Here is a 27,927-nt window from a genome sequence, read left to right as displayed (position 1 = left end):
CTCTGCGTCAACATTAAAAAAAAAAAATAGAAGAGGACCGTGCGGAGCTCTGCAACTGCAAGCAAAGAAAGGGTTCCTTCGTTTCGGTTAGTAAGCAGAAGCAGCCATGGATGAAGATTCGTTCCGACGCATTCTTGATCTCTTCCCCGTAGTCCGATCCCCCGATTATCATGTATCTCTCTCTCTCTCTCTCTCTCTCTCCCCTTATTTCGTTTGTTTTTGATGCCAAAGGGACTGTGCTTCTATGTGTTATTGTTTGTTTTGTTTTACCAGTACCCGCCTTTGTTATATGCTTGAATTTTCTTCACGGGTTCTTCGTTTAACACAAAATGTTTATTTCAATGTTTGTGCTGATATATGAATGGTTTTTTTGTTATTTTTTGTGTAGATTATTTTTTTTCTGGCTAATCGCAGAGCTGTAGAACCTAATGCCAGGAAGTAGTTTGCTAGATCAAAGTTGACGTCTATTTTGGCATTGATACTGTGTTCATTACTCCTTCGCTCTTTATCTTTCCGAGAAAAAATAAAAACTGTTACCCTTTGGGGAATTCATGAAACATTATTGGGGAGATGGAAATGGTGGTTGGTAATACTAGGACATCGGAGAGTGAGAATATGTTCTCCAAATGCTCCTAATAGAGCAGGGACCTTGACCTCCAAATCCCCTCTTCCGCTGTGGCTACAGAATTGAGGTTAAATTTGGTTCATCGAATGGAGTAGTGTGCAAATGAAATAGACATTGAAGGTGATATTTTAAGACAAGTGATCGTATAAAAATTAGATCTTATTTCAAATAGCATGGAATAGAGAATGAATGTCTATTCGTATGCAATTCTATCTTGATTAACACCGTCACATGGTCATTTGCCTTTGAATGACAACGCCTTTTCTCAGGAACTATAATATTCTTATTCAATAGTTATTTCATTTCCACTATTTTATTCTGCAGACCAAACATAAGATCCATAAACACTAGCGTCACAGGCCCCACTAAGATCAATTTTTTACCACTTCGTGTGACAAACTAGGACTGTACTGTCACTGACTGTCTGAACAGAATACAAGAAGAAATGTCAAGTGAGGAGGCATGCTAAACATGAGTATGTTTCTGCCAGAAGGAGTTCTGCACCCCTGTCTCCTCCAAATTTGATCTTTAACATGATCAAGCATAGGTTTTGAAGTCAGTCAAGAATTAAAAAGCAACTAGGTGTTTCATTGCTTCTGCGTCTACTTCTCATCAGCATAAATATGTTCTTCACTCAATTTCACTTCTCATAGGCCTTCTTAAGAGAAGCAAAAGACCAAGCGGGAGTCTTTTTGCCTTGTTGCGAGTCTTTTGACTGGAAGTGTTAAAGAGATAAATCATATATATATATATATATATATATATTATTTATAAAAGTATGAACGGTATAGATCATTTTGTGGACAAAAATGTTGTTATTGATTAGAAGTAAGACAAGAAATACCTCGTAACAATTAACTTTAACCAAATTTGGATAAGATTCTAATGTCATTGTTAGAAATAATAATCTTGGCTTTTAAAAGATGATTATTATGATAAATCATATATTCAAATTACTTTTCAGAAATGAAAATTCAAATTTATTTGGGAATTGGAATTGGAAGAAACTCAATAATTGACCATTAAATGAAAAATAGTAGCTATAGAGATGTTAGACAATGAATCACAATTTGCATAAATGCTTAAGTACTAATATATGAAGGGCTTGTATATTAAAAAAATTATTAGATTCTATTCATTGGCCCCTTTATACCCTTGTATACTTCTTCCTACTCATAGGCCCCTTCACCGAGAGTAGTTTGTTTAGGCAGCAAAGAAAGCACAATTTTTTGAAAGTTGCAAAATAGGTCAAGTACATAATTCTACAGCTTACTGCCACTGCACAGTCCCGCAAACAGTCTCAAAAGAACCAAAACACCCACCAAACAGTGCAAGTAGTCCACACAACCAGACAGCCACGCAGGTTTGCAGTTCTAGTGAGACTCCACCAACAGTTACGAACAACTGCTAAAAACCCACCAAGTAGTGCACAGTTGAAAGATGTAGTGTCAGTCTACAGAACTACTAACAGAACAGCCACAAACAACCACCAACAGCATCCAGAGTGTACCAAAAGCATTATCTTTGGGAGAATGAAGTGATCCGTCATCCATTAACTAGTAAAACAAAATGATCAAAACCTTTTGTTGCACTAAACTGCTCATTGTAATTAAAAGAGTCAAGTTCCAAATTCTCTGATCAGGCACAAATTCATCAAAAGTAGAAAGTTACGGAAAAGTGACATCTCACCAATAAACAATTTTATGAGGAGCTAAACAGCTTCATTCCGTAAAAAAACTAAAGCACATGGAGGTTCTTGTTGCACAACACATGATCTTTTGATGACGACATCAGCCTTAGCTGTTTTGACATCATTGACAGAGTTATGAGGCGTCTATTCTTCATATAGATTTCCTTGGATGTGTTTAAAGAGTTCTGATGATGATTTAGGTAAGAAAGAATAAGAAAGGAAGAATGAAGAAGGCAAGAAAGTGTGAACAAGAAGAGGACTAGGGGTTTGGATGCTTAATCCTGTCCTGATACCCTGCTACACCGTAGAGGGGCACATGGGAGAGAGGACTTGGGCTGGCACCTCTTTATTTTCTATTAAACAAGATGTCTGCAAATAATGATGTACCCAAAACTCACCTAACAGACCAGTCACAATAGCTCAAGAAAACTAAGGTGTAGTCCCAAGAGGGGGGGGTGAATTGGGTTTATAAAATTCTTTTAAATCTTTTTACAAATTCATAACCTTTTGTATACTTAGCAAACACACAAGAATGTTTTGATTTTAAATGCTTAATTAAACCAACCACAATCCACACAAGCCAAATACCTTTAACAATACAAATCAACCAATCAACCAATCATTCAAACACACGATACTTAACCAATTGTAAGAGCTGCAGCACTTCTTTGATTTAGTGTTTGCAAAAACTCAGCTTAGAGTTTTAAATAAAGCCCTGCATGAATGAATATTGGTGCACTTCTTTTAACCAAGACTTTCGCAAACGATTAATCAAGGTACTCTCTTTAAGGTTTCCGCAAAAGATTAATCAGCGTACTTTCTTAAATTAAAAGTTTTTCGCAATCTCAATTTTCAGCTACCTGGACTTAGAAACAAATTCCATATATGTTGAGAATTTAAAGAGTAAAGGTTAAGAGTGAGATTGAATTTTTTACGAGGTTTGGCTTATACCTAGCTTACGTCCTCGCCTTAGGCAATACCACCTAAGGATTCCACTAAAACGTTCCTTTGCGGGCGGAACAAACAATTTACAATCCCTCCTTTTGGGTGGAGCCCCCTCTCCAAGTGATACCCCACGCTCGGTACAACGATCCAATAAACCTAAACTGTCAAAGAAAATAAGGAAACAAGAAAGATTTCTTTTGTACAAGAGATGCTCTCAGATAGAGTTGGTTAGTACAAATATAGCTCAGCTAATATACTTCAAAACAAACATCAAAGAGAAATTGAATTAAAGCTCTAGAATTATTTTACCAGAATTCTTCACTTGATATGAATCAGTAACTTAGAGGTTTGAGCTCAGAGAAGAGTGATCGGAGACTCAGTATATCTCAGCAATTCTCAGTATGAATGTGTAAGCAAGAGAGCTTTGAGTGAGAAAGAGCAATATGGCTTGAAAACAGATTTTCAATTCTTGGTACTGATTTGATTTGAGAAATCATGTATTTATAGGCTCAAAAAGTGTTTAATTCGTGTTGCCCAAGTTACTGGAAGTGTTTCCCAAGTTTATACAAAGTTTGGGGCACAAGCAATATAAGTTTGAATTTTAAAAACTTTAAAATTATAACCGTTAATAGTGGTCAGGCGCTTGAGGGTTCGGGGTCAGTCTCCTGAGCCTTTTGAACGTAGTGTATATTTTCAACTTAAAATAGGGTCAGGTGCTTGAGGTTTCAGGGGTCAGTCGCCTGGACCTACACTGCATGTTCAGAATTTGTTCAGAAAAATCGTTAGGCGTCTGAGATCAAAAGTTCAGTTGCCTGAACAGTTATAAAATTTGTTTTTTCAGTTTAGTTTCAAAACTCTTAGCCATCTTGCTTTATTACTTTTAAAAAGCTGTTTCCGGGGTTTTCAAAATAAGGTCTTTAAGTCCATATCTAGGGGTGAGCAAACGGTCGGTTCGGTTAAATTCGGGTAATTAACTGAATTAACCGAAAAATTCGGTTAAATAAAACCATTAACCGAACCGACCGAATTGACGATGGAAACCGAACCGACCTCGACCGAATTGCCCATTCGGGTAATTCGGTTAACCGATTTTAACCGAAATCATTTAAAATTAATTGTTAGAAATATAATACAATTATAAATTTTTTTTAAAACCAAATCTAACTTAATTAAATACCTTATTTATTAATTTTATTAATGAAAATAATATTTTACCATAAAACAAAGAATCGAAATATGTTAATTAAACTCCTTCATGCACTTGCATAAGCAAAATTTATATTCATAAATTATATTTAAAATCTAATTAATTAGTAATTCGGTTAATTCGGTTAACCGAAATTTTTTTACCCTTAACCGAACCGAAACCGATTAACCGAAATTTTGTGGAATTATAACCGAACCGACCGAACCGGGATTTTTACCCGAACCGAACCGACCAATTTCGGACGGTTAATTCGGTTAATTCGGTTTTCACCGAATTTTGCTCACCCCTATCCATATCAACCCCTAATGAACGTCAAAGCATTTCAAAATGATATTTATAATGAAGTATTTACATAAGTCATCCTAAAGACTTAAACACTCTAAGTTTGAAGTCTTCATATATGTCTTTGCTTTAAATCCTCTTAGACTTGAGGTTCTTCTTTAAGCTTCCATATGTTTTGAACATCTTGGTCCTCTTGAGCTTTCTTTTGATCACTATGTTGATGGAGTATGGCTTTATGGTACTTGGGATCTTGAACCTTCATTTCTTTGATCCTTTTGACCTCTATCATACAAGGTTTCCTGAAATATCATCACTTACCCAACAACTTGTTAAATTAACCTTTATTTGTTATCATCAAAACAAGATTCGAAAGCCATGTTAGGCCAACAACTCATTCTCTATGTTTCATCTACTTAAGGAATGGTGATTCCAGCTGAAGCAGGTGGGGAAGAAGTGAAATATATTTGGTAGAAAAAAGTTTATATTAGAATGGGTATACTCCATGCTAGTCGGGTCCTCTTCTAAGCTCTCTAGTCACTGTATAATGTATTATTGGACAGTTGTATAATTGTATCCCAGTATTCATTTATCTCTTATTTTTCTTTTTGTTTTTTGCTTTTGATTACTGTTCCCAACTAAACTTTGACTATTGTAGGCTGACTCAGAACCATCAAGACAGTCAACTTCTCACTCTGCACAGGATGAGGTAATATCGCTGAACCTATACATTACAATTTCCTCAAATTTCTGTTACTATTTAAGTCTAGCTTGATGCATTTGACATTCAAGCTTATTCCAACAGGTAAAGGAATGGCAGGATGCATGGAACATGGGGGATAAAAAAGAAGTTGAGATTCGAGGGATTGAAAAACATGGTATTCAATTGCACAAAATTTGTTTGTATCTATTATGCTTGCGAACAAGCATTTACTTTCAACTAGCTGTATACTTAGATTAGGCAGTTGGTACTCCATTCTTTTTTGGAGAAAAAATTTACATTGAACGGGGCACTGCAGAGGATTTACAACACATTTGTGACATGTTAGCGTTGTTCATACAAGCAGGACCCACATTCTCCTGCAAGTGGATCCTAACTTGCTTGAAAAATGCTGAAGCAGGAGAATGGGATTGGTGCATTGTCATCCTACATGGTGCCCATTCTGTGCAAGTCTTTCTGCTTGGAAACCATTAATTGGAAAGCCTCAATACTGTCTAGTAAACATTTTTCAGTGATATGTTTTTATGCAATGGATTTTTTTGGTATTTTTAAAAAATGCCTGGGTAACTTTTTCAAAACTTTCAGTTCAGAAAGATCAACATCATTATGGATTCTACTAAAACTTTTTGAGATTATGGCTCATCAATTTTTAAATGAAACCTTTACGTGTATGTGTGTAGTTTTTCTTATTGCCATCCATTTTACATTATAAATTCCTGTTTCTTTTTTTTTTTTTTTAATTTCTTTGATTGCATCTAGTTTATGTCTCTCTTTATATTTATTTTATTTATTTTGCTCTAAATTTTGAAACTGCATTTGAATAACTCAGTGAAACACTGGCTAATAGTTTTTACTTGGTTGGGTATGAGCAACTAGTGTGCCCTACCAGTCACTCATTCCAGCTATAGGCAATTGAATAATCTTGCTTGCTAATGTGGATATCTTAACAGATGCTTTCTGGGATAAACTAAAGTTGGCTGCAGAGAGGAAGGTAAGCCATTTTTGTTTTTCCAATTTTGAACTGTTTATTGCAGCATGGCTGATAAAAGGAGTTGCAAATATTCAATGAGTTTTACTACAGTGCAAATTACTTTTACCTAACCCCCCCACGGCTGTGATTATGGTTCCATTTTTATTTTTTCTTTTAAAATTTCCAACTTTTATTGAGGGTTTGTTAGTTGTTCCAAGGAAATGGCTGTTATGTTGTTTTGTATATGTGCAATGAATTCTTTTTGTTATTTTTCCAAAAATATTTTATAGAAATCCATAAAATGCTATTGTTTCAATTATTTTTGCTATCATATATGATGATGACCTTTAGAAGACTGAAATTTATTCTTCTAATGTTGTGGATTATAGTCAGTGGATGGACTTTATTCTAGGTCTTAGGGAGATCATGTTCTACATGATGCATTGCATATTCTTAAATGAATATCAAAAGTTCACGGGAATGTCTTATAGTAGGTGATAAAAAATCTTGTAAGTTGATTAAAATCTTGCAGATAGAAGTTGCATTCTTAAGCATTCCATTCTCTTCCTCTTTCTCTCTCTTGCTCTCTCACTTTCCTCTCCCCCTACATATTTGTGTTTGTGTTGCTATTTAATGATTTTTTCTGTTGTTTTTGACTTGAAAACATAAAAATTAGCAAGTTCTCTATTTAGGCCTTTACAGTTTCTACTTTGTCTTTATGTACCCATTAATTATGGCATTTTTTTTTAACCATGTGGTTGGGGGTTCTAATGTGCATAATTGAATTTTATTCATTTATTGACATACCTTGTTTAGATTCTGAATGTTGGTTGGGCTTTGCAAATTTTTTTTAATAAAAAATTTCCTTTGTTTTATGCAATTTTCAAATTTTTAGATATGTTTCTCGAACATTTTTTTTTTCAATGTTCTTTCTAATGGCAACATTTTCTGCTAAATTGAAAACTATGTTCCAGTTGGTATGAAGAGATATATAGCAACATATTATGTCATTGATTAGGTGCTTTTATTTATTAACTGTTCTCAGTTTTTGAACAACATTAGTAATCAACGACATTAATAATTATGATGTGTTGCCATTAGGGGTCTTGATGTGTGATGGAAGCAAGCTGCGAAAGTTGATAGTATGATTGTTATCATGACTAGCAAAATGTCTTCTAAAGTGCAAACTGCAATCTTAACTAAAACCATGGAAGGGCTCATACACACACACACACACACACACACATTTCAAGAGAAGAAAGCTTATCTACTCAATGTAATCAACAAGATTGAAAATCTAAGGCAAGCCAAGTTGCTAACCCCAATCCCTGAGGCAAAACCACCAAGAAGCATGGAAAATTATGCAGAGGAGGTTATGAGAAGCGTACAAGTTGTTGCTGAGAGAACAATTTCTGCAAACCAATTAAAGGAGCTCATCAAAGACAAAGTTGAGAACATTACTCAAAATTTTTACTCTAATTAAGCCTTGCATTCAAATAATTGATCTTTTTAAGGATTCTTGCACAATTACCAATTGCTGAAAATCCAAAAATTTGACGGCACAAGCAATCCTTGATTGCATAGTGCATGCACTCTATTAGGACTTGCTATCTTGACACTATTTGGTTGTTGAACAACTTTTCAACATGTTAAAAGGCAATGCCTTTGATTGGTATAGCCAATCTTTGACTGCATGTACTTTTCCAGAACTTGCAACGATGTGGCACTGATGGTACTTGGTGGTTAACCAACTTGTCCATTTGTGATAGGGAAATGAGGAAAATTCCTTGTAGGCATTCATGGTTTTATTTTTTGGTAGTTTTTTTTTTTTTTTTTTGGGTGTTTGTTTTGCTAGATGTCAGGGGAAGGGCTCATTGGTAGCTTACTTTAGTTTATGGGCCTAATTCTCTTTGGCTTGGGTGTTTTTTTTTTCGTTTTTTTTTGGGAAGGAGGGGGGGGGGGGGAGTGTGCTTTTATGGTATGAGTTACTTTTAGTCTTTGGTCTTTGTTCTTCTAAATGGTGTTTAGGGGGTGATTTTAATGTCATTCATTCATATTGTAAGAAATTCAGAGGATCTAAAATCACTTCTTTAACGAGGGGCTTTGATGTGTTTATTAGGATTGTGATTTGATAGGTATTCCTCTCGCTAGTGCTTAATTCACTTGGTTTGTTGATGATAGTAAGTCATGGTTGATAGGTTTCTTATGCACCATAAAATGGGAGGGTGCATACCCTAGCTTAGTACAAGGTTTGCTTCTTAAAGTGCTATTAAATCATTGCTTGCAGTGCATGAGTCTAATCATATGAGGTGGGGCCATGTACCTTTTAAATTTGAGAATATGTGGTTTACTCTGATTTTTGTGCCCTAGTTAGAGAGTGATGGGGTAATTATGGTGTTGAAAGGTGGGGATGAGAATTTTGGGAGGGAGGGGGTTTGATTTATCTGGATGTTGAAGTTTTTTAAATTAAAAATTGAAATCTTGAATGTGGAGGGTTTTGGCGATATTCATGTTAGGAAAAGAGGTATTTTAGGTGTGGGGTTGATAGGATTAAGAAGAAGGGGCAAGGGTTTTATTAGTTGATGAGTTTGTGCAAGTTTTCTGAGAGAGGAGGTGAAATGGAGTTCAAGAACTAGAATGAAGTGGGTAAGGATGGAGATTGTAATACAAGGTTGTTTTTAGGGTGGGTATTGGGTAGTGATAGGAGGAAAGAGAATTTTGTTGAAGAACAAAACGATGACAAGAGGAGTGTTTTAAGAACATAATGAGTCAAGCTTGTTTAAGGCATTATGCTTGCTTGTGACTACTTGTCTTGTGTGCATGGGATGGGTTACCATTATGTAAATACTATTATAGGATTTATGCTTTGAGCGTGTTTATGTTTTAGTGTATGATAGGAGTATGACTCCTTGGACATTTTGATGTTTCCTTTTGCTAGAGCTAAAATAGCTTATAAAGCTCTTTAGGGGTGGGTGAGTGTTCATCATTTTTGTAAAATTCACTACCATTGTAAACACGTTTAACATACTTGCCTCCCTCTCTAAACAAAAGTTGCTTCCAAAGGTGTTTGAGAATTAGTTATGTTGCTTCAATGTTTACTATTTGATTGCCATTTGCTTTCACGTATTGCTTTTACTGCTTCTGCTTACATTTTATTTGTCTGCTGTGAATGTGTTCAGTTGGTAAATTGTGGTAATTTTTGGTTGACTAGTTAAACAAGAGTTTTTTAGTTAGTGCTGCACACAAGGTGTAAAATAATCGACCTGTGATAGTTGGTATTAGAGCTTGGTTACTATTTACGTGAATTCAATTGCCTTTGTTGTGGGATTGTGTTAAGCATTGGTTTTTCCAACCAATATCGAGAGAATTGAAGCGCTAGAGAGGCAGGCTAAGACAACCAACAATGTGGCCATGGAGATGGTCAGATTTGCTAAACATGTTGATGCTTTGGAGGGATCACGGCAACTTCTATGGTGGAAATGTCAAAGGACCTCCACCATATGGTAGAAATTTTGTAGGCTCAGAAGGTGGATTTGACTGCAAAGGTGAACTTGATGGTTCTTACTATGGGAAACTCCATTACTCCAGAGTATAGAGGAATTAGGTGCCAGATCCTAGAACGTTTGGGGGTGCTTGTGAAGCTAAGGAATTGGAGAATTTCTTATTGATATGGAGTAGTACTTTTGCACTATGAGGACTGACTTAGAATGGGTGAAAGTAATTATTGCAACAATGTACTTGGGTTGTTGATGCGAAGCTGTGGTAGCATATCAAGTACAATGAAATTGAGGATGGGTGCTGTGTTATTGATTGTTGGGCAAACTTGAAAAAAGTGCTTAAGGTCCAATTCTTTCATAATAATGTTGTGCAATGCTCAATGTAAATTGAGAGACTAAGCACAAAGGGTCAATCAAAGAGTGTGAAATAGTTTTTTGCTTTGATGCTGGATATTTAGGACATGCTGGAGAAAGACTGTTCTATTATCATGAGGGTTTGAAATCATGGGCAAGGATAGAATTTCATTGACAAAGAGTTCAAGACTTGCTTATGGCACAATCTACTGCAGAACGCTTGATTGACTATGCTAGAGAGAGAATTCCACAACGTCCAAAGAGAGTGGAGGGGGTGGAAACAATGGAAAGTCTTTCAAGAAGGCAAACCAAGAAGTGGAGGAGTCGACACCAAGACATCAACTTCAAAGAAAGCCTCGTTGTCTCTATCATTCAACACACCCAATGGTAAGGGTAAAATGACATATTTTTGATGTTGAGGCCCTTATAGAGTAGCCGAGTGTCTTCACAAGTCATCTTTTAATGCCTTACAAGCTTCCGTGGTGGAGGGGGCACTACAAGATGATGAGGATAAGGAGGAAATCCCAAGGATGGGTGCAATGCAGTTAGTGAATGCATTGGAGAGGTAGAGGAAAAGCCAAAAGTTACTCGAGTTAAAGGGTTGATGTGTGTTGACATGCGGATTAATGGGAAGAGCGCTTGTGCTTATGTACTACGAATTAATTGTTATCTACATTGTACACCATATATTGATTGTATTCTAGGATCTTCAATTGCAATTGCATCTCCAACATCTAGGATCTAGATTGTTTGCCCCAATATAAAGGATCTTGAATGGACTCATATAAAGGAAATTTTGATACTATAATAGAAAATACTCAGGAAGCTTGGTTCGATGCAAGGCCTATAGAATTGGAGAGGAGCTTCGCTTCACTTCGGTTCAGTTCAGTTATGAAAATTGGCAAACCAAACTAAATCAGTCGGTTCAGTTTTGGTTCTAAGAGGGGTTTGGTTCAGTTCCTTTCATTCACACACAAAATCGAAAAATTTTTGCCTCTTATTTTTGTCACCCCGAACCAAATGAACGGACTGATTACACAACGTTACGAATGAAGATAATGTAACCTGACAGAAGAGAAGTTGAAGTCATCCTTGTAGATGGAAAGTTGACATCAAGGAAGAAGTGGCACGAGTTATTAGTGAAGTGGAAAGGCCTTGGAGATGAATAAATTAGCTAGATTTGAGTGGAAGACATGCAATTTTTCATGGACCAAGTTGGAGAGTACTTAGCATCAAAATCTATGAGGATGTCGATTGCATAAGTGGGGAAGCATTATGAGCCAAGCTTGTTCAGAGCATTATGCTTGTCTGTGATCGTTTTTCTTGTGTGCATAGGATGAGTTACCATCATGTAAATACTAGTATAGGCTTTATGCCTTGAGTGTGTTTATGTTTTAGTGTAGGATAGGAGTATGAATCGAACATTTTAATGTTTCCTAGTGCCAAAGCTAAAATAGCATATAAAGCTCTTTAGGGGAAGGTGAGTGACCATCAGCATTGTAAAACTCACTAGCATTGTAATCATATTTAGCCTACTTGCCTTCCTTGCTAAATACACGTCGCTTGGAGAGGTGTTTGATAATGAATTACGTTGCTTCAATGTTTACTGTATTCTTGCCATTTGCTTTCATGAATTGCTTAATGCTTTCACTTACATTTCATTCAATTGCTGTGAATATGTTCTGTTGGTGAACTGCTGTAATCTTGGTTGACTAGTTAAACAAGAGTGCTTTAGCTAGTGCCACACAACCCTTCACAAGGTGTGAAAACCTTGGTCTGTGACACCTTGCTTAGTACAAGGTTTGCTTCTTAGAGTACTATCAAATCATTGCTTGTAGTGCTTGAGTCTAATCATGTGAGGTGGTGCCATGTACCTTTTAAATTTTAGAATATGTGGTTTACTCTGATTTTTGTGATCTAGTTAGAGAGTGGTGGGGTAATTGTAATGTCAAAGGGTGGGGGTGAGGTTTTTTTTTTTTTTTTTTTTTTTTCTGGGGTGGTGGGTTGGAGCGTTTATTTTATTTGGGGGTTGAAGTTTGTTAAATAAAAACTTGAAATCTTGAATGTGGAGGGTTTTGGTGATATTCATGTTAGAAAAGAGGTATTTTCAGTGTGGAGTATAGGATTGAGGAAGCGGGGGGGGGGGGGGGAAGGATTCTATTAGTTGATGAGTTTGTGCGAGTTCTTTTGAGAGAGGAGGTGAATTGGAGGTAGAGGACTAGAATGAAGTGGGTTAAGGATGGATATTGTAATACAAGGTTGTTTTTAGGGTGGCTAGTGGTAGGAGGAAAAGAATTTTGTTTAAGAACAAAAGGATGATTAAGATGAGTGTTTTATAAAGAATTTTGATTGCATTGCAGATGTTTTTACTAGTTTTAAGTAGTTTCTATAAGTTGTTAATTGAGGAAAAGGAGGAAGATTGAGGATTGGGGTGTTGGATTGGTGCCTATTTTTTTGCGGAAAAAGTAGATTTGCTTGAGAAGCTTTTTGAGGAAGAAGAGGAGAGTGGAGTAGTAGTGTTTGAGATGGATAGGGATACAACTAGGGGCTAGATGAGTTCATGATGGCTTTCTTTTAAGAGTGTTGGGATTGTGTGGAGGATGATTTGCATAGAGTATTTGATTACTTCTTTGATAATGGAGTAATGGGAAACTATGCATTATTTGGCTTATCTTTGGTGTGTGGTACAAGGGAATTTCAAGGGGGTGAGCTTTTTTGATATTCAGCACGGTTGACGTTATGTGTTGGAGTTTAATTTGTGCTGGTTTTCTCTATCTTGTTTTTAGTCTTTAGGTGTTTTCTATGTGTTTTTTATCAGGATTTTCCAGACTATGTTAAGGAGATGTCTTATTCCTCTATCTGTATATTCTTATTCTATTAATGAAATTCTTCTTTAATTATCAAAAAATAGAGTGATGGGTAGGAGTACTAATTCATTGTTTATTATTCTTACTCTAAGAAGGATTACACTACTAGTGTAAGTGATTTTTGGCCTATTATTTTGGTGCCAAGTGTGAACAAGATCTTGGTTAAAGTTCTTTCTAAGAGATTGCCTGGGATCTTGTTGGAGACTATATCCCCTAGAGTGCTTTTATTAGTGATTGTCAGATTTTAAATGCAACCTTAGTGGCAATGAGGTTGTAGAAGATGTTAGAAGAACAAAAAGAGGTGTTGTTTTGAAATTGGGCTTCCAAAAAGCTTATGATTGGTTTAGTTGGGTATTTTGGATAAACTATTGGATAGAAAGGGTTTTGGGTTGAGATGGAGGAAATGAATTGGAAGGTGTCTTGCATGTCTTATTTATTTTTATTTTTCTCGGTCTTTGCAAAAGTGAGGGAAGGTCTTGGTTTAAAGCCTCTATGTCCTTCATAAGGGGAACCATCATCCCCTTATTTGTTTATCATTGTGGTTACTATGTTGAGTTGATTGATTGATAGAGGGATTGCTATAGGTTTGGTAGGGGGCTTAATGAGGGTCATGGGGATTTATCAATTTCACATTTGATGATTACATTATTTTTCTTTTAGATGATGTGATTAGTTTCTCTAATATGTTGCCCATTTTGTAGGTTTTTTGAGAAAAAAATTTGGAGTTGAGAGTCAAATTTTTTGAAAGTCGTATTGTGGGGATTGGTATCAAATTGATTTTTTTAATAGCTTGTGAAAAAAAGGAGGGGGGGGGGGGGGTGTGGAGCCCTGAGTTGGCCTACTACTGCTTTGTCCTCTTAGATGGTAATTCTTTTGCGTCCTATTTTGGAGACTTGATGGGTGGAAAGGTGTTTTCTTCACTTTAGGGAGCATTTTATCCTTATTCAGGTTTTTTTTCCTATTCCGTCATAATATCTGTCTTTTTTTAATATTCTTGTGAAGGTGATGCAAAGTGTTTGAGAAGATGACATATTTTTTTGTGGTTGTGTGGATAGGGGCTCTCCTTTTATAGATAAGACATCCCCATGCGTTTAATGTCAAGTGCCTTTAAGTTGGAGGGAGTTGCTTGGTATTAATCTTAAAGGATTATAGCCCTGTATTATGGCATGCAGTCTTGATAACCTACAAAAAGGGAAGAGACTTAAGAGGACCTGGGGTGTATTTTGGGGGATTCTCCGATGCTTAGGTTAGGGATAGAAGAAGTGATTATAAACAAGCAATAGCGTTAAGAAATGAGTTTCAGATGTCATGTCTCCCTTAAGAGCTCTCCCTTTTCAGTTAAGATATCCTTGTGCATTTAATATCAAGTGCCTTTAAATTGGAGGGAGTTACAGAGTCTTAATTCTAAAAGATTATATCATTTCATTCTTCCTCCATAAATTAGAGTTATATCCCTTGTAGACATCCCATTTTATTTGGGGCTTATATAGTAGAATTTGTTTTTTAGGTCTAATTTTAGTGCATGTTTAGGTCTTTTCTTAGTCCAAAATTTGAAATTATTCACTAATACAATAAAATGATGAAAATACAGGGAAAAAGAAAAAAAACTGAATACATGAAAAATGAAGAAAAATTGAATACATTGAAAATGAAAATTGAAAATAAAAAACAGAAAAGGAAAAAAGTGAAACAAAAAATTCAGTGGGCCAGCATTTTCATCTTTAAAACCTACAAGCACAAAAGGAAAATAGCAATTAGACATGTGGGAATTGTACAATTTAGCATGTGAGTGAAGTCATAGTTTAAGGCAGTCATAAATAGATCTATTCAACTTTATTTGATTGATCAATTAAATTCTGATTGATCAAATCAGAGTTTATTGAATTATTCCCCCAGGCCTATAATAGCGAGCTTCAAAAGGGATATGGGGGGAAGAAAAAAAGAAGAGAACATTGCTTACGAAAGGGGTAAGGAGAAAATTTGAGATAGAAATATTGGGAGAGTTTGAGGCTTGAAGGAGAGGAGCAAAAGGGCTAAAGGGCCAAAGCAGTAAAGGTAGCAAGCTAGAAGATTGGAGGAGATAGAAGATAGAGGTTGGTTCTTTAATTTTTGTTTAATTCTGTTGTAATTTGTTGGATAATTAAATTGCAGAATTTTAAGTTCAAAATTTTGTAATTTGAATGTGAGCAGAATTTTAAAACAGAATTCAACTTTATCTAAAAGAAAAAGCCAAAGAATTCCTCCTAAATTCACCAGAAAAATTTGGATATTTAATCTGGATTCGAAAGCTCAAGTCTGCATTTGAAAGCTTGGACCCAAATTTGGATCCTCTAGATCCGAATACCCATGATACAAGTCAACTTGACCTGGGTCCAAACCTGAGACCTAGGTCAACATTGACCTTGGTCAACTGACCACATTTACCTTAAGCCCAATTAATTCAGCCCTCTTAACCAAAATTAGCGTAAGCCCATGGGTCAATTCCATGGCCCATTGGGTTGTATTAGCCCTAAAAATCAGTTAGCCCAAATCCTAAGATCCCTTTTAAAATAGCCTAAATCAAATTAGGCCCAATTGGGTTTGAATAAATTCAGCCCAAACATAAACTAAACCAAACCCTTTGGACCAAAGCCCATTAGTTCAATTAACCTTTGAGCCAAACAAAACCCAGGCCCAATTAAGTCTTATATCTTAAGGGCCAAATGGATTTAACTTAGGACTAACCAACCCAATTGGGTTTGGTCTAACTTGACCTAGCCTATTTAGACCTAACTAGTCCAGCCCACTAACTTACCCAAGCTCCAAACCCAAGTTAATCTGCCCTAACCCTAGTCAGCTTTAGTGCCTGTTTGGATTGCAAGAAAATCCATGGGAACAAGATAATAACACAAGGAAAATAAGGAATAGGAAAAAAAAGACCCAGAGCTTATCTGCAGAAATCTGGTCGGAAAGGTTTAGGAGGGATCAAAATTTTGCCTTTAGAGACTTATGCTTTTACTTGCAAAGTAAAGGATGGAATTTAAAAAAATCATAAAAAAGGAAAATAGAGAAAAAGGTCGAAGAGAGAGTAACAAAGAGAGAGAGAGATCGAAGATAAAAAGAGAGGAGCAGAGAGAGAAAAGAGAGAGAGAGAGATGAGCCGAGAAGGTGAGATGAAAATCGAGAGAGAGAGAGAGAGAAGCCGAGAGTCAAAGAGGTGAGATTGAGGTTCAGAGAGCGAGAGGGATTGAAAAAAGGAAATAGAGTAAGAGATTGAAGATAGAAAGAGAGAGAGAGATTGAAGACAGAGAGGGAGAGAGAGAGATCGAAGACAGAGAGAGAGAGAGAGGGAGATTGGGGACAGAGAGAGATATGAGAGAAGAGAGATTGTTGAAAAAGGAGGTGAGAGATCGAGGGAGAGCAGAGGTGAAATAGAGCTAAGATGAGAGAATGCAGAGAGAGGAGAGGTGAGAGACAGATGCAAAGAAAAGAGAAAGAGGAGAGAGAGAATAGGAAGTCAGAGAGAAAAGAAGAGAAAAGAAAAAAAAGGTTTTTATATTAAATTTTTAGAAAAAAAAATAAAAAAAATAAATGAGACATGTGTCACTGTACAGATGGTGACATGTGGCGCGTATAGGATCATGCGTTTGGGGAGTAACGGGGCATGATCTTGACCATCCAATGTGTGTTTTCTCTGGACGACCGGATCGCTGCTACGTAGCAATCTGTGTCAAACCTCCAAGACTTGCCGTATTTTGCAACGTGGCAGGTGATGTCAAGTTGATGTCACTCTACTATAGTTAATTAAAAAAATAAAATGAAGAAATAAAAAATATCAGTGCCACGTGTTGCCATCGCTGGTTGACACCTAACGACCTTCTTACCCAACCGGGTCAAGTTGGTTTACCTGGGTCAACCTGATTTGACCTATTGACCTAGTTTAGACCGATTGAACCAGCCTGACTCATCTTGAACTATTGATTTTTTTTTGTTGTTGTTTTTTTCTTTTGTTTAAATTTTAAAATTAATTTTTAATTGATTTTTAATTTTTAAAATTGGAAAAAATAGTAAAAAATTAGAAAAAATCAGGAAAAAAAATAAAAAAATAAAGAGGTAAATAAAAAATGTTTGAGTCATTTTGACTAAGATAACAAAAAATGGAAAATTAAAAATGCCAAAAATAAATAAAATAGAGAAAAAGTCTTTAAAAATCCTAGAGAATTGTAGAAAAATGTTGGAAATTTTTTAGAGAATCCTTATAAAATTATGGAAAAGCCTAGGAATGTTTTAAAGACTCTTTTTGCTCAAATTTGATGAATTTGTTTGATTATTATTTGTATATATTCTATTTTTATGTGTGTGCGTCCCAGTGATTAAACAAAGGATAAAGAGGTATTTTACACTTCACCTATATTTGTTCTTGAAGAGGGTTTATCTAATAAGATCCCCTCCGTTGGAGGTCTTATTAGACATTCCTAAATTGCACCTTATTTCACATTTTCTTTTAAAGTTTTAATATTTATTTTCTTTTTAAGGAGTTAATTAAAGATCACTAGATTCAGTTTAGGGACAATTCATGGTTAATTAGGTACCATTTGTAGAACAAATGTATAGAGGGCGTTAGTACCTTCCTCCCACATATGAATAATTGTTGTGTACTTGTGAATATTTTACCTGTGTATATATATCTAATATATATATATGTTATGGATGAATGGATAAGTGTGTACAGGGTATGATGATGTATTGGAATCAAGGGATAAACTTTTAAATTTATGTGAGCACACACACTCTCACGAGCATTCACCTGATTGAATGCATTGTCCTCTGTTACCTTAAAATCTATTAAGCCCTTCTTAAATACCTCATTCTAGGTTATTTTGTCTACTCCTACCCCTTCCACTATCATAAACAATAACTAACTCACTCCTTTAGCCCTCCTTATACGCATTGCTTGGCTGCGTCTCAAATGCCCAAACCATCTAAGCTGCCTCTCCTTTATCTTGTCTTCGATTGGTGCTATGCCTAGTTTATTGTGTCTATGTTTGTTCATTAATTTATCATTTAATGTTATACTACTCATCCATCTTAACATTTGCATTTCAGCAACTTTTACTTTTTGTTTATGTTGCTTCTTAGTTGCCCAACATTCTAATGTATAAAGCATGACTAAACTTATCGCTGTCTTGTATAACTTTCTTTTTAATCTTAAGGGTATTGAGTTTTTTTACGTTCACACAATACGCCTGATGCACTGCTCCCTTTTACTCGTCCTGCTTTAACCCTATGCATTACATTTTCTTTAATTTCTTCTTGTGCTTGCATAATAGATCCATGATATCAAAATCTACTAGCAACCTAGTGCAATTAGTTTCTTGATTATCAAGTTTAATCTTATCTCCAATACTTTTCCTAAGTTACTGAAATTACATTTCTTATATTTTGTCTTATTTCTACTTATCCTAAAACCTTTACACTTTAAAGCGGTTCTCTAAAGTTCTAACTTAGATTCCATTCTGCTCCTACTTTCATCAATCGAGATAATATCATCAGCAAGTAAACTATAATCTGTCAAGCCCTATACGTGTAAACTAAATATATGCTAACTGTACAAAATAATGAATGAAAATATAAGGAAATAAATGTGGGCTGAAGTAAGGAAAGAAATCTTTTGCTTTGCTGTTTGTTGTTCCGTTGACAGCCCCCCCTCAAATTGATGCAGCTTGATCAACAAGCATCGATTTACTACTTAGGAAGTAATGTCGATGATGAGTGAAAGCCTTGGTGAAGATATCCGCAGTTTGTAATTCAGTAGAAATGTGTGGAAGAGTGATAACACGAGCTTTAAATGCTTCACAGATAGAGTGACAATCGACTTCAATATGCTTCGTTCGCTTATGATAGAAAGGATTGGCCGTGATCTGGATAGCACTCGTATTATCGGTCTTAGAAAAATCTAGCTCAGCAAGCAAGCCTTGAAGCCAAATAATTTTATAACAAGCAAGAGACATCGGTCGGTATTCAGATTCCATCGATGACTTAGAAACTCTGTCTTGTTTCTTACTCTTCCAAGAGATCAATGCATCACCTAAGAACACACACCAACTAGTGATGGAGCGATGTGTATCCGCACAACCAGCCTAATCAGTATCGCTATAAGTAGCAAGGTGAGTAGAATTGCCTGCAGGGAAGAATAAACCATGGGCAGAAGTGCCCTCAACATAGCGTATGAATCTACGGACAACAGCCAAATAAAGATGACGAGGAGTCTGAAGAAACTGGCTGACTTGTTGTACAACAGAAGAAATGTCTGGTCTAGTAATGGTGAGATAGACAAGACTACCCACCAACTTCCGGTATAAACTGGGATCAATAGCTAGAATCGTACGAATAGAAGTCATCTTAGCTACAAGAGCAAAGGTCTCTTCATAATTGACACCATATTTCTGATTATTCTTTATTCCTAAGTGCAACAAGGCGAGCTTTGTAACGATCCATACTTCCATAAGATCGGACCTTGACTGAGTAAACCCATTTACAACTCAGAGGAACAATGGTGGGAGGACAAGGCTCAATGTCCCATGTGTGATTGGCCTCTAGAGCGACAATTTCTTCTTGCATAGCTTGTCGCCAACAATCATGCTTGGCAGCGTGTGAGTAGGAAGTGGGAATATCTAAATTGGACAATGCAGCAGTAAGAGCTAAAACAGAGTTACCAGAACTTGAAGACTGAAACCCATACCTCAGCAGGGGTACAGACACCTCAGAAAAGCGACGTACCAAAGGCTTTGGAAATGCTACAATTGACTGAATCTGGAGCGTGGTAGGATCAGATATCGGATAAGCTACCGGAAGAGACTGTGGGTAGGGGTGCCGCATATACACAACGCTTGGTTTAAAATGAGAACTGATAGGATGAGGATCTGAGAACTGCTCCTCAAAGGAGGGGAGAATCACAGTAGGAGAGAAGGGTATAGAGGACACAGGAAAAAAATTGTTGATTTTCAAAGAAAATAACATTTCTAGAAATGCGTGTATGATGTAATGTAGGATCATAGCAAACAAATCCCTTTTGACACACATTGTATCCCAAGAATGCACATCGAACAAATTGAGCAGATAATTTATGTCACTCATGAGGAGGTAAATGAACAAAACATACACAATCAAAGGTACGAAGGTTATCATAACTAGGTTGCTTAGCAAATAAACAAAAATAGGGAGACTCCATGAGTAGGACTTGAGAAGGTAAACGATTAATCAAGTAAGTGGCAGTTTTCAAAGCCTCAACCTAGAACAAGGATGGAACAGTGGATTCCAGCAAGAGAGTACGGACTACATCTAGGAGATGACGATTTTTCCGTTCGGCTACTCCATTTTGTTGGGGAATCGCAGGACATGAACGTTGATGAATAATGCCTTTAGAAGCCAAAAATTCCTGAAACTCAGTAGACACATATTCACCACCACAATTTGTACGTAATGTCTTAATAGAAGCAGAAATTTGATTGTCAACATACGCTAAAAACTCAGTGAAAGTACAAAAAACCTTAGATTTAGAGCGAAGAAAGTAGACCCAAGTAAATCTACTATGATCATCAATAAACGTCATATAGTATTTAAATTTTTCATGTGAACTAACTGGGGAAGGTCCCCAAACATCACTATGGATAAGCTTAAAACACCGAGAAGCTCTACTAGCATGCAAAGGAAAGGGAATAGTTTTGCTTTTACCAAGTTTGCAAGAGGCACACTCAAGAGATAAAGAAGAACGTTCTTTATTACCAAGTAAACCGGAGTTCAATACATGAGATAAGATCTGAGTATTGGGATGTGGCCTAAATGACGATGCCACACCATACTAAGATCTGAAACATTATTACAAGCAAAAGAATTAATAAAAGAAATTGGAAAACATGTTGGAGTAGGCAAAAGTAGTGGAAACAAGCGCCCCACTTTAGGTCCCTTCGTGATCAGCTCCCCTGTTACCTGGTCCTGCACAACACAACCATTACCAGAAAAATTAACAGCACAATTGTTATCAACTAATTGTCCAACGGAAATAAGATTCGTGGAAAGCTGAGGAGTAAGAAACACATTAGTGAACTTAGAAGAGACATCTTTGACAGCAATTATTGGCAAAGAACTGCCATTGGCAGTCTGAATATCAGATTGACTAGCGTAGGGCTGAACATGACACAGGGTAGTGGGATTAGAGGCACCCGAGTCCACACTCCAGAGATTAGTAGAATTGTTACCTTGGAGCTCCATTGTTGATAATGCTGAAATTAGCATATGTTGCACCATTTTGGGTGTGGAGTAATTCGCTGGAGGAGGTGCAGGAACAGAGAAGTCACCTAAAGAAGAACCAGGGGTCACAAAAGTCATTGTGGGGGGGGGGGGGGGTGTACACTAATAGAAGTTTGGAATGCCTAGGCCTGACGATTCTACGGGTGGATACAACATTCTTTGACAATGTGACCCTTCTTCTTGCAATAAGAGCAAAATTTCTTGGAACAATTAGCAGCGATATGTCCAAATTCTTTGCAGCAAAAACATTGCAAAGTGCTAGAATGCGCAGGCGGTCCTCATCGTTGATCATAAGCCACAAGGACAGACTTGGAACTACCTGGAGATTGTGCCAGAGTAACTTGAGTACGAAGCCGTTGTTCTTCACGAAGTAACTCACCAAAACAAACATCCGGAGAAGAAACATGAGAGCGATTTAGCAGAGACGAGTGAACAGATTCATACTCGGGGCGGAGTTTCATAAGAAACTGATCACGACAATTGGTCTCGTGAAGACGTTGAATAATGGGAAGAAAAGCCACAAGAACTTCTGCAGTAACCAGATCAGAATATTCATTCCAAAGAGTCAGAAACCCCGAATAATAGTCTTGGATGGAACGATTGTCATGTTGAAACATGGCAATCACATGCTCTAACTAAAAACGACGGACGTCATTATCTTGATGATATACTGTTTTTAAATAAGTCCTCATGGATTGAGCGGTGTGATAAGGTTGCAAGTTGGGGACAATATGTAGCTCAACCGAGCCAAGAAGCCAAGACATAATCCAAGCATCAAGCACAATCCATGAAGGACAAGCCGCGGACTCCTTGGATTTATCAGGATTGGGTGCACAATCCATGCCATCAATATGACCCCAAAGATCTTTTCCCTTAAAAAAAAAAGTTCAAACTGAAAAACCCACATAGAATAATTGTTGCCCGTAAACTTGGCACACACAGGTGTGGAGTCTATGCTAAATAATGGGGAAAATCGAGAAGCCCCCCAAAAAAAAGACTGTGCCGAAAGAAACAGACCAATAGGAAATATAGAAGCCCAAAATAAACAATGCAGGTACAAAGAAAAACCAAGAACGACCTCCCTGCACTAAAAAATTAAATCTTGAACCAAAAAACTGCTGTATAGAGAAGATAAGTGTCAAAAACAGCAACAGAAAGCTGTTGCCTGCTTGCCGAAGGTCACAAACAGCAACAGAAACTGGAGAAATAAGTGGCAAACCAGAAACTTGCTGTGCCTGCTTGCCGAAAGTCACGAACAGCAACAGAAAATTGCTGCCTACTTGCCGAGAATCACAAGGACATAAACTAGAGGAATAAATGGCAACCCAGAAACCTGCTGTGTCGACAGCCACGCAGCCACAGAAGTACGGAAAGAATAGAGAAAAATTCTAGAAGAGAAAACAAAACCACAACAGCCACAAAACCGAGAAGACAAAAAAATCGAGGGGAAAAAAAAACCTAGCAGTTGGCTGGCTCTGATACCAAGTCAAATATTTTGTGAATGGCCGAATGAATTGGCCTTGAGTTCTATATATTATATATAGACTTTACAAGAATGCTATACATGGAAAGTAAATAAGGTCTAGCATGATTCTAGCCCTATACAAGTAAACTATAATCTTTCAAGCCCTATACATGTAAAACTAAATATATGCTAACTGTACAAAATAATTAATGGAAATATATGGAAATAAATGTGGGCTGAAGTAAGGAAAGAAATCTTTTGCTTTGCTGTTTTCTATTCCGTTGACACAACAACATACACCAAGGAATCTCGTTTAGTGAGTTCATTAATCACTAAAGCAAGGAGATAAGGGCTCAAAGTAGAACCTTGATGTACAACTATTGTCATTGGAAATTCTCTAGACTCCCCTCTTACAATCCTAATGCTAGTCATTATTATATCATATATATCCTCTATGACCTCAGCACATCTATTGCATACTCTTTTTTTTTCCCTAGAATCTACCGAAAACCTTCCCTAGGTACATCATAGGATATCTCTAGGTCAATAAAGACAAAATGAAAGCCTCTATTTTCCCTAAACTTTCCATTAATCTTCTTAAAAGATAAATAGCTTCTATTCTTAGTTTCCCAAGCATTGATTCTCTGAAATCTTCGTTACTAGTTTTATTCTTTGTTCAATTATCCTTTCCCACGGTTTCATTGCATGACTCATAATCTTAATCTCACAATAGTTACTATTTTGAACATCACATTTGTTTTGTATAAAGGTATTAATGTGCTTTTCCTCTATTCCTATGTCATTTTCTTGATTTTTATAAAAGAGTTGAATTGATTAGTTAACCATTTACTTCTTTTATCCCTTAAACATTTTCAAACTTTAATTGGTATGTTATACGGTTCTATAGATTTCCCACTTTTCATCTTTTTTAAAGCCAACTTAATTTTAGTGACACAAATTATGGGAATAGATCTCCTATTTTTAGTCTTTTCCTCATTTGTCACTTCCAAGTTCAAGCTTTCATTTTAATTTTCATTAAACAACTTATTAAAGTATATTTGCCTCCTCTCCTTTATTTCTTCTTCTTTAGTTAAGACGTTATCATTTTTGTCCTTATCCAAACCGTTGTATTTTCTTTCTCTAACTCTAGCAAGTTTATAAGTGTCTCTTTTTGCTTCCTATATCTAGTCTAGTATATAAAGTATTATAAGCTCTATGTTTAGATTTACTAATGAATTTTTCTGCATTTTTTCTTGCCTCCTTATACTTTTCAAGGTTTTCTATATTTCAGCCATGTTTTATACAAGTTTATTTTTGTCTTAACAACTTTTTAGGCATCTTGATCCTGCCACTAACTTTGTTGCCTAAGTATCTTCTTTTGGATTCACCTAAAATCTCTTTTGCTATCTTTATGATAGAGTTGGTCATTCTATTCCACATAGTGTTCGTATCTACCTTATCCCCTATTGTTCAGTCACTCTCTTTGATCATTTTATCTTTGAACCTTACTATATTTTCTCCCTTGAAGCTCCACCTCCTAGTCTTCTTGCTTTGATTTATGTTACTCTTCTCTTCCATTTTTTAGTGTGTGTGTGTATATATATATATGAAATACTAGGACTCTATGTTGTGTAATCAAAATTTCACTTGAGATAACTTTACAATTCGTACATGATAGATGATCCTCCTTTCTAGTTAAGAAGAAATCTATTTGCCTTTTATTTTGCCCATTCTTGAAAGTTATAAGTGTTCTTCTCTTTTTATAAAGTAGCACATGACAAAATCTAAAATCATCTCATCGACCTCATTCTTATCTCCATGTCCATAGCCTCCATGTATCCACTCATAACCTATATTGTTCTTTCAAAAGTGTCCATTCAGATTAGCTCTGATGAATGGTTTTTTAGACTCTAGTATCACTTGTATAATACCATCCACATCTTTCTAAAATTGTTTTTTAGATTTTCTTCTAAGCCTAGTTATGGAGCGTACGCACTCATGACATCTACTATCTCTAGTCCTAGAGCTATCTTAATTTTAATGATTCTATCCCCTATTCTTTTAACATTTTCTACATTATCTTTTTGGTCTTTTTCTATAATGATTTCCATCCCCTTTTTATGCTTCTATTTTTCAGCGTACCAAAGTTTAAATTCTGTTTTTTCAGCTTCTCTAGCTTTCTCCCTTACCCGTTTCATCTCTTGAAGGCAGATCAAGTTAGTTTTCCTTCTGATCTTTGTATCCACTATCTCCATGCTTTTGTCTGTAACTCTCCCTGTATTCTAAGTTTCTAATACAATCCTAGTTTCCTGTACCAACTTTTTAGACCTTTCCTGTCTATAATGACCCAGTGTAGTCCACAATCATCCATTTTTCACTGCACTGAAAAAACAAGTTTGATTCTTTCTCTGAATTTGCAAGTTTCAAATTTTAGAAGAATACTATTGTGAATCAAAGTGCATCCAGCTCAAAAGCATTTGGCAATGGTTGCAGTAGCCCATTTGGTTCATAACTTCATGTACTTGTATATATATTTTTTTAAAATTTTGAATGTGGTTATTTGGTACGTAACAGAGCACCATGCTCTGCAACTGATGTCCTTAGCTGCTTCACTCTAAGCAGCTCTACTCGTATGTCAGTGGATACTGGCTCTCTACCATCTAATAGTAATTTTGATGTTGCCCATGATGAGCTTTCTGTAGGCTGTTTCACTGTCTAAAGGCAACATTCTATAGACACTGGCCTTGTGCAACCAGCTACCAACAACTTTAATCTGACCAACAGGTAGCCCTTTCTTTGTTGAGGTCTCACTCTTGTGCTAGTTAGCCCCTTCTTCTTCTTGAGGCAGCTCTTCATCAGCTCTTGGTAGCCATTTCGATGACATTGGCCAGATTTGTTTAAGCTGCTCTGGTACAAAAGTTATGAACCCAAAACGCTTCCAACTAAAATCTAATTGGCAATGAGTGGCTGGCCCATTAGATTCATATTTTATATTTTTATCTAGTTTTTCAATGTGGAATTTGGTACATTAACAATATGAAGATCGATTTTTTGTTATCACATGATTACTTCGTCCTATTTCTTTTCTGTTTTCAATTCGAAATTCAGTGCACATTTCTCTCCACCATTATAGAAAAACTCAATTAGCCCAACATCTATGCTTTGTATCATTACCAAGTTCCTTCTCCACCCTTAACATTCACTGTGCACCTCCTTTTGCTAAGATTCAAGGAAGCTTCACATTCTTTTTCTCTCTATAATTTATAGTGCATACACGTTTCTTGTTAAGATTTGATTTAGATTTAATCATTAGCTATATGTAAATTAATGATTTGAGAGAAAAAAATGCCAGTTGTGTTGTTACTGAGCTTTTCCTGTTACCTATGTTTGTCTCTCATGGTTGTAATTTATCTGTTCTTTTCCCTACCTCCAAAAAAGGCAGAATTTATTCCCAATAATTTCTTTTAAGCAGATGCAAAATTCCAGATTTGTTTCTATTTGTGAATGGACTGATAATCTTCGGAAGCATGTCAATTTTCTCCTGAAAAACATTGGTTTATCCCTGAGTTACTATTGTGAGTTATGGATTGATTTTAAAATTGATGCTGTTTCTAAGTTATATTTTGGACAGAGTAATCTCATCTGCTTTGTAACTGAACAGAATACATTGTTGAAACCTCACTACATTTTGGACCCTGAAATTTCTTTCTCCTGAGAACTATTAGGAGCATTAAGGAAGAATCAAACAGAAAAATTTTTAAAAAAAGTGATTCAAGAGGTGGAGGAACTCACTGTGTCTTACTGGCTTGTCTACTGTAGGTGGCAGCAGCTGAGGCTGAAAGATTTTGCGAGGCTCTTCAAAGAATTCATGAGAAGCTTGTATGCATATTATAGTATTCTTGCATAAAAACTTATCATTTAACAAGTTTCTGTTTCACACTATTGATCAAATGAATTTTTTGTTTTTTACTTGATGAAACTTTCTCCAGGTGAACGAACTGAGTTCAGATGCTGCCCAGGGCTTTGCGAGTGCATTGCACCCTCAAGATTGTTGAATGGTGTACTGTTTTATGATTGGCGTCTACATCCTGTTTATTTAGTGCACAAAATTTGATTTTTAACAGAAATTTACATCACCAAGCAAATTGTACATTTGAAATTGCCATTTTTATTTCCATGCAATGATGGTTAGAGCAAAAGAAAACCTCCCCACCGTTCACTACCTCTGACGTCTTACTTTGGGTTCACATTAAATATGTTCTTCATCAGTTCACATTTCTGTTGTGCAGATTGTCTCTTTAGAAGTAATCAAGGTTGCTTTGGACGTAAGTTGCATATATATATATATATATGGATCCATCCGGTTTGTTTTGCCAACTTTCCTTCAGGATAGTGTTTAGAATGCCCATGCCCCCACAAAGTTCCCTGGCGCCATATAAACTAATTGTAATACGTAAGAATGGAATAGATTTTGGAGTAATGGAATTGAATTTTTTCACTTGATTTCATTGTCTCATTGAAATTTCTATTCTATTATATTCTTATTAAATTTCATTCTGCAAAGTAAACATGCTCTACTAGTTTCCACTCAATGACATTTTGATGTACAGTCCATAAAATAGGCGATGAAGAGCCATACCCTTTCTAATTTTATTAATCCCTTGTCGAGCACCGGCCATAGAATCCATCTGCCGATGCCCCTGCTTACCATGCTTGCTTAATGATCATAAAGAACTTCGGCTCTCTGAGAATCAATGGATTCTCGACCTTCAACAAACCTGGTGCAATCCCATTCTTGACACCTTTTAGACGTAGGTTATGTTTGGTCTGTGAAGGAATAGAAGAATTGTAATGAAATGATAATTGCATGGAAAGTATGATAAACAAAGTTTGGTTTTACACTATTAATGAAATAGTCATAAGTATAGTGGGGCATTAATATGTATATATATATTTGATTTTACACGTTAGTATTTCATTTTCTTTAAATATTTTTTTAATCATATTAGATTAAGTTT

General features: G+C 36.1%; 1 protein-coding gene across 1 annotated transcript; it reads left to right on the top strand.

The window, feature by feature from the left end:
• On the top strand, positions 1–27,131 carry LOC131148602 (uncharacterized). The gene is made up of 6 exons (XM_058098430.1): positions 1–172; positions 5,405–5,455; positions 5,552–5,624; positions 6,418–6,458; positions 26,729–26,788; positions 26,899–27,131. Exons 1-6 carry the CDS (start codon positions 107–109, stop codon positions 26,962–26,964), a joined length of 357 nt encoding a protein of 118 aa, XP_057954413.1. The 5' UTR covers positions 1–106; the 3' UTR covers positions 26,965–27,131.
• The last annotated feature ends 796 nt before the right edge of the window (positions 27,132–27,927 follow it).

Source organism: Malania oleifera, chromosome 2, assembly GCF_029873635.1.
Source record: "Malania oleifera isolate guangnan ecotype guangnan chromosome 2, ASM2987363v1, whole genome shotgun sequence".
Taxonomy (NCBI): domain Eukaryota; kingdom Viridiplantae; phylum Streptophyta; class Magnoliopsida; order Santalales; family Ximeniaceae; genus Malania; species Malania oleifera.
Note: the sequence above shows the minus strand (reverse complement) of the source record. Positions and strands in the feature narration are given on the sequence as shown.

Coding starts and splice junctions, on each gene's coding strand:
- LOC131148602 (XM_058098430.1), top strand. CDS start 107: ATGGATGAAGATTCGTTCCGACGCATTCTTGATCTCTTCCCCGTAGTC. Junction 5,625..6,417: donor TCGAGGGATTGAAAAACATG/GTATTCAATTGC, acceptor ATATCTTAACAG/ATGCTTTCTGGGATAAACTA. Junction 26,789..26,898: donor AAAGAATTCATGAGAAGCTT/GTATGCATATTA, acceptor AACTTTCTCCAG/GTGAACGAACTGAGTTCAGA.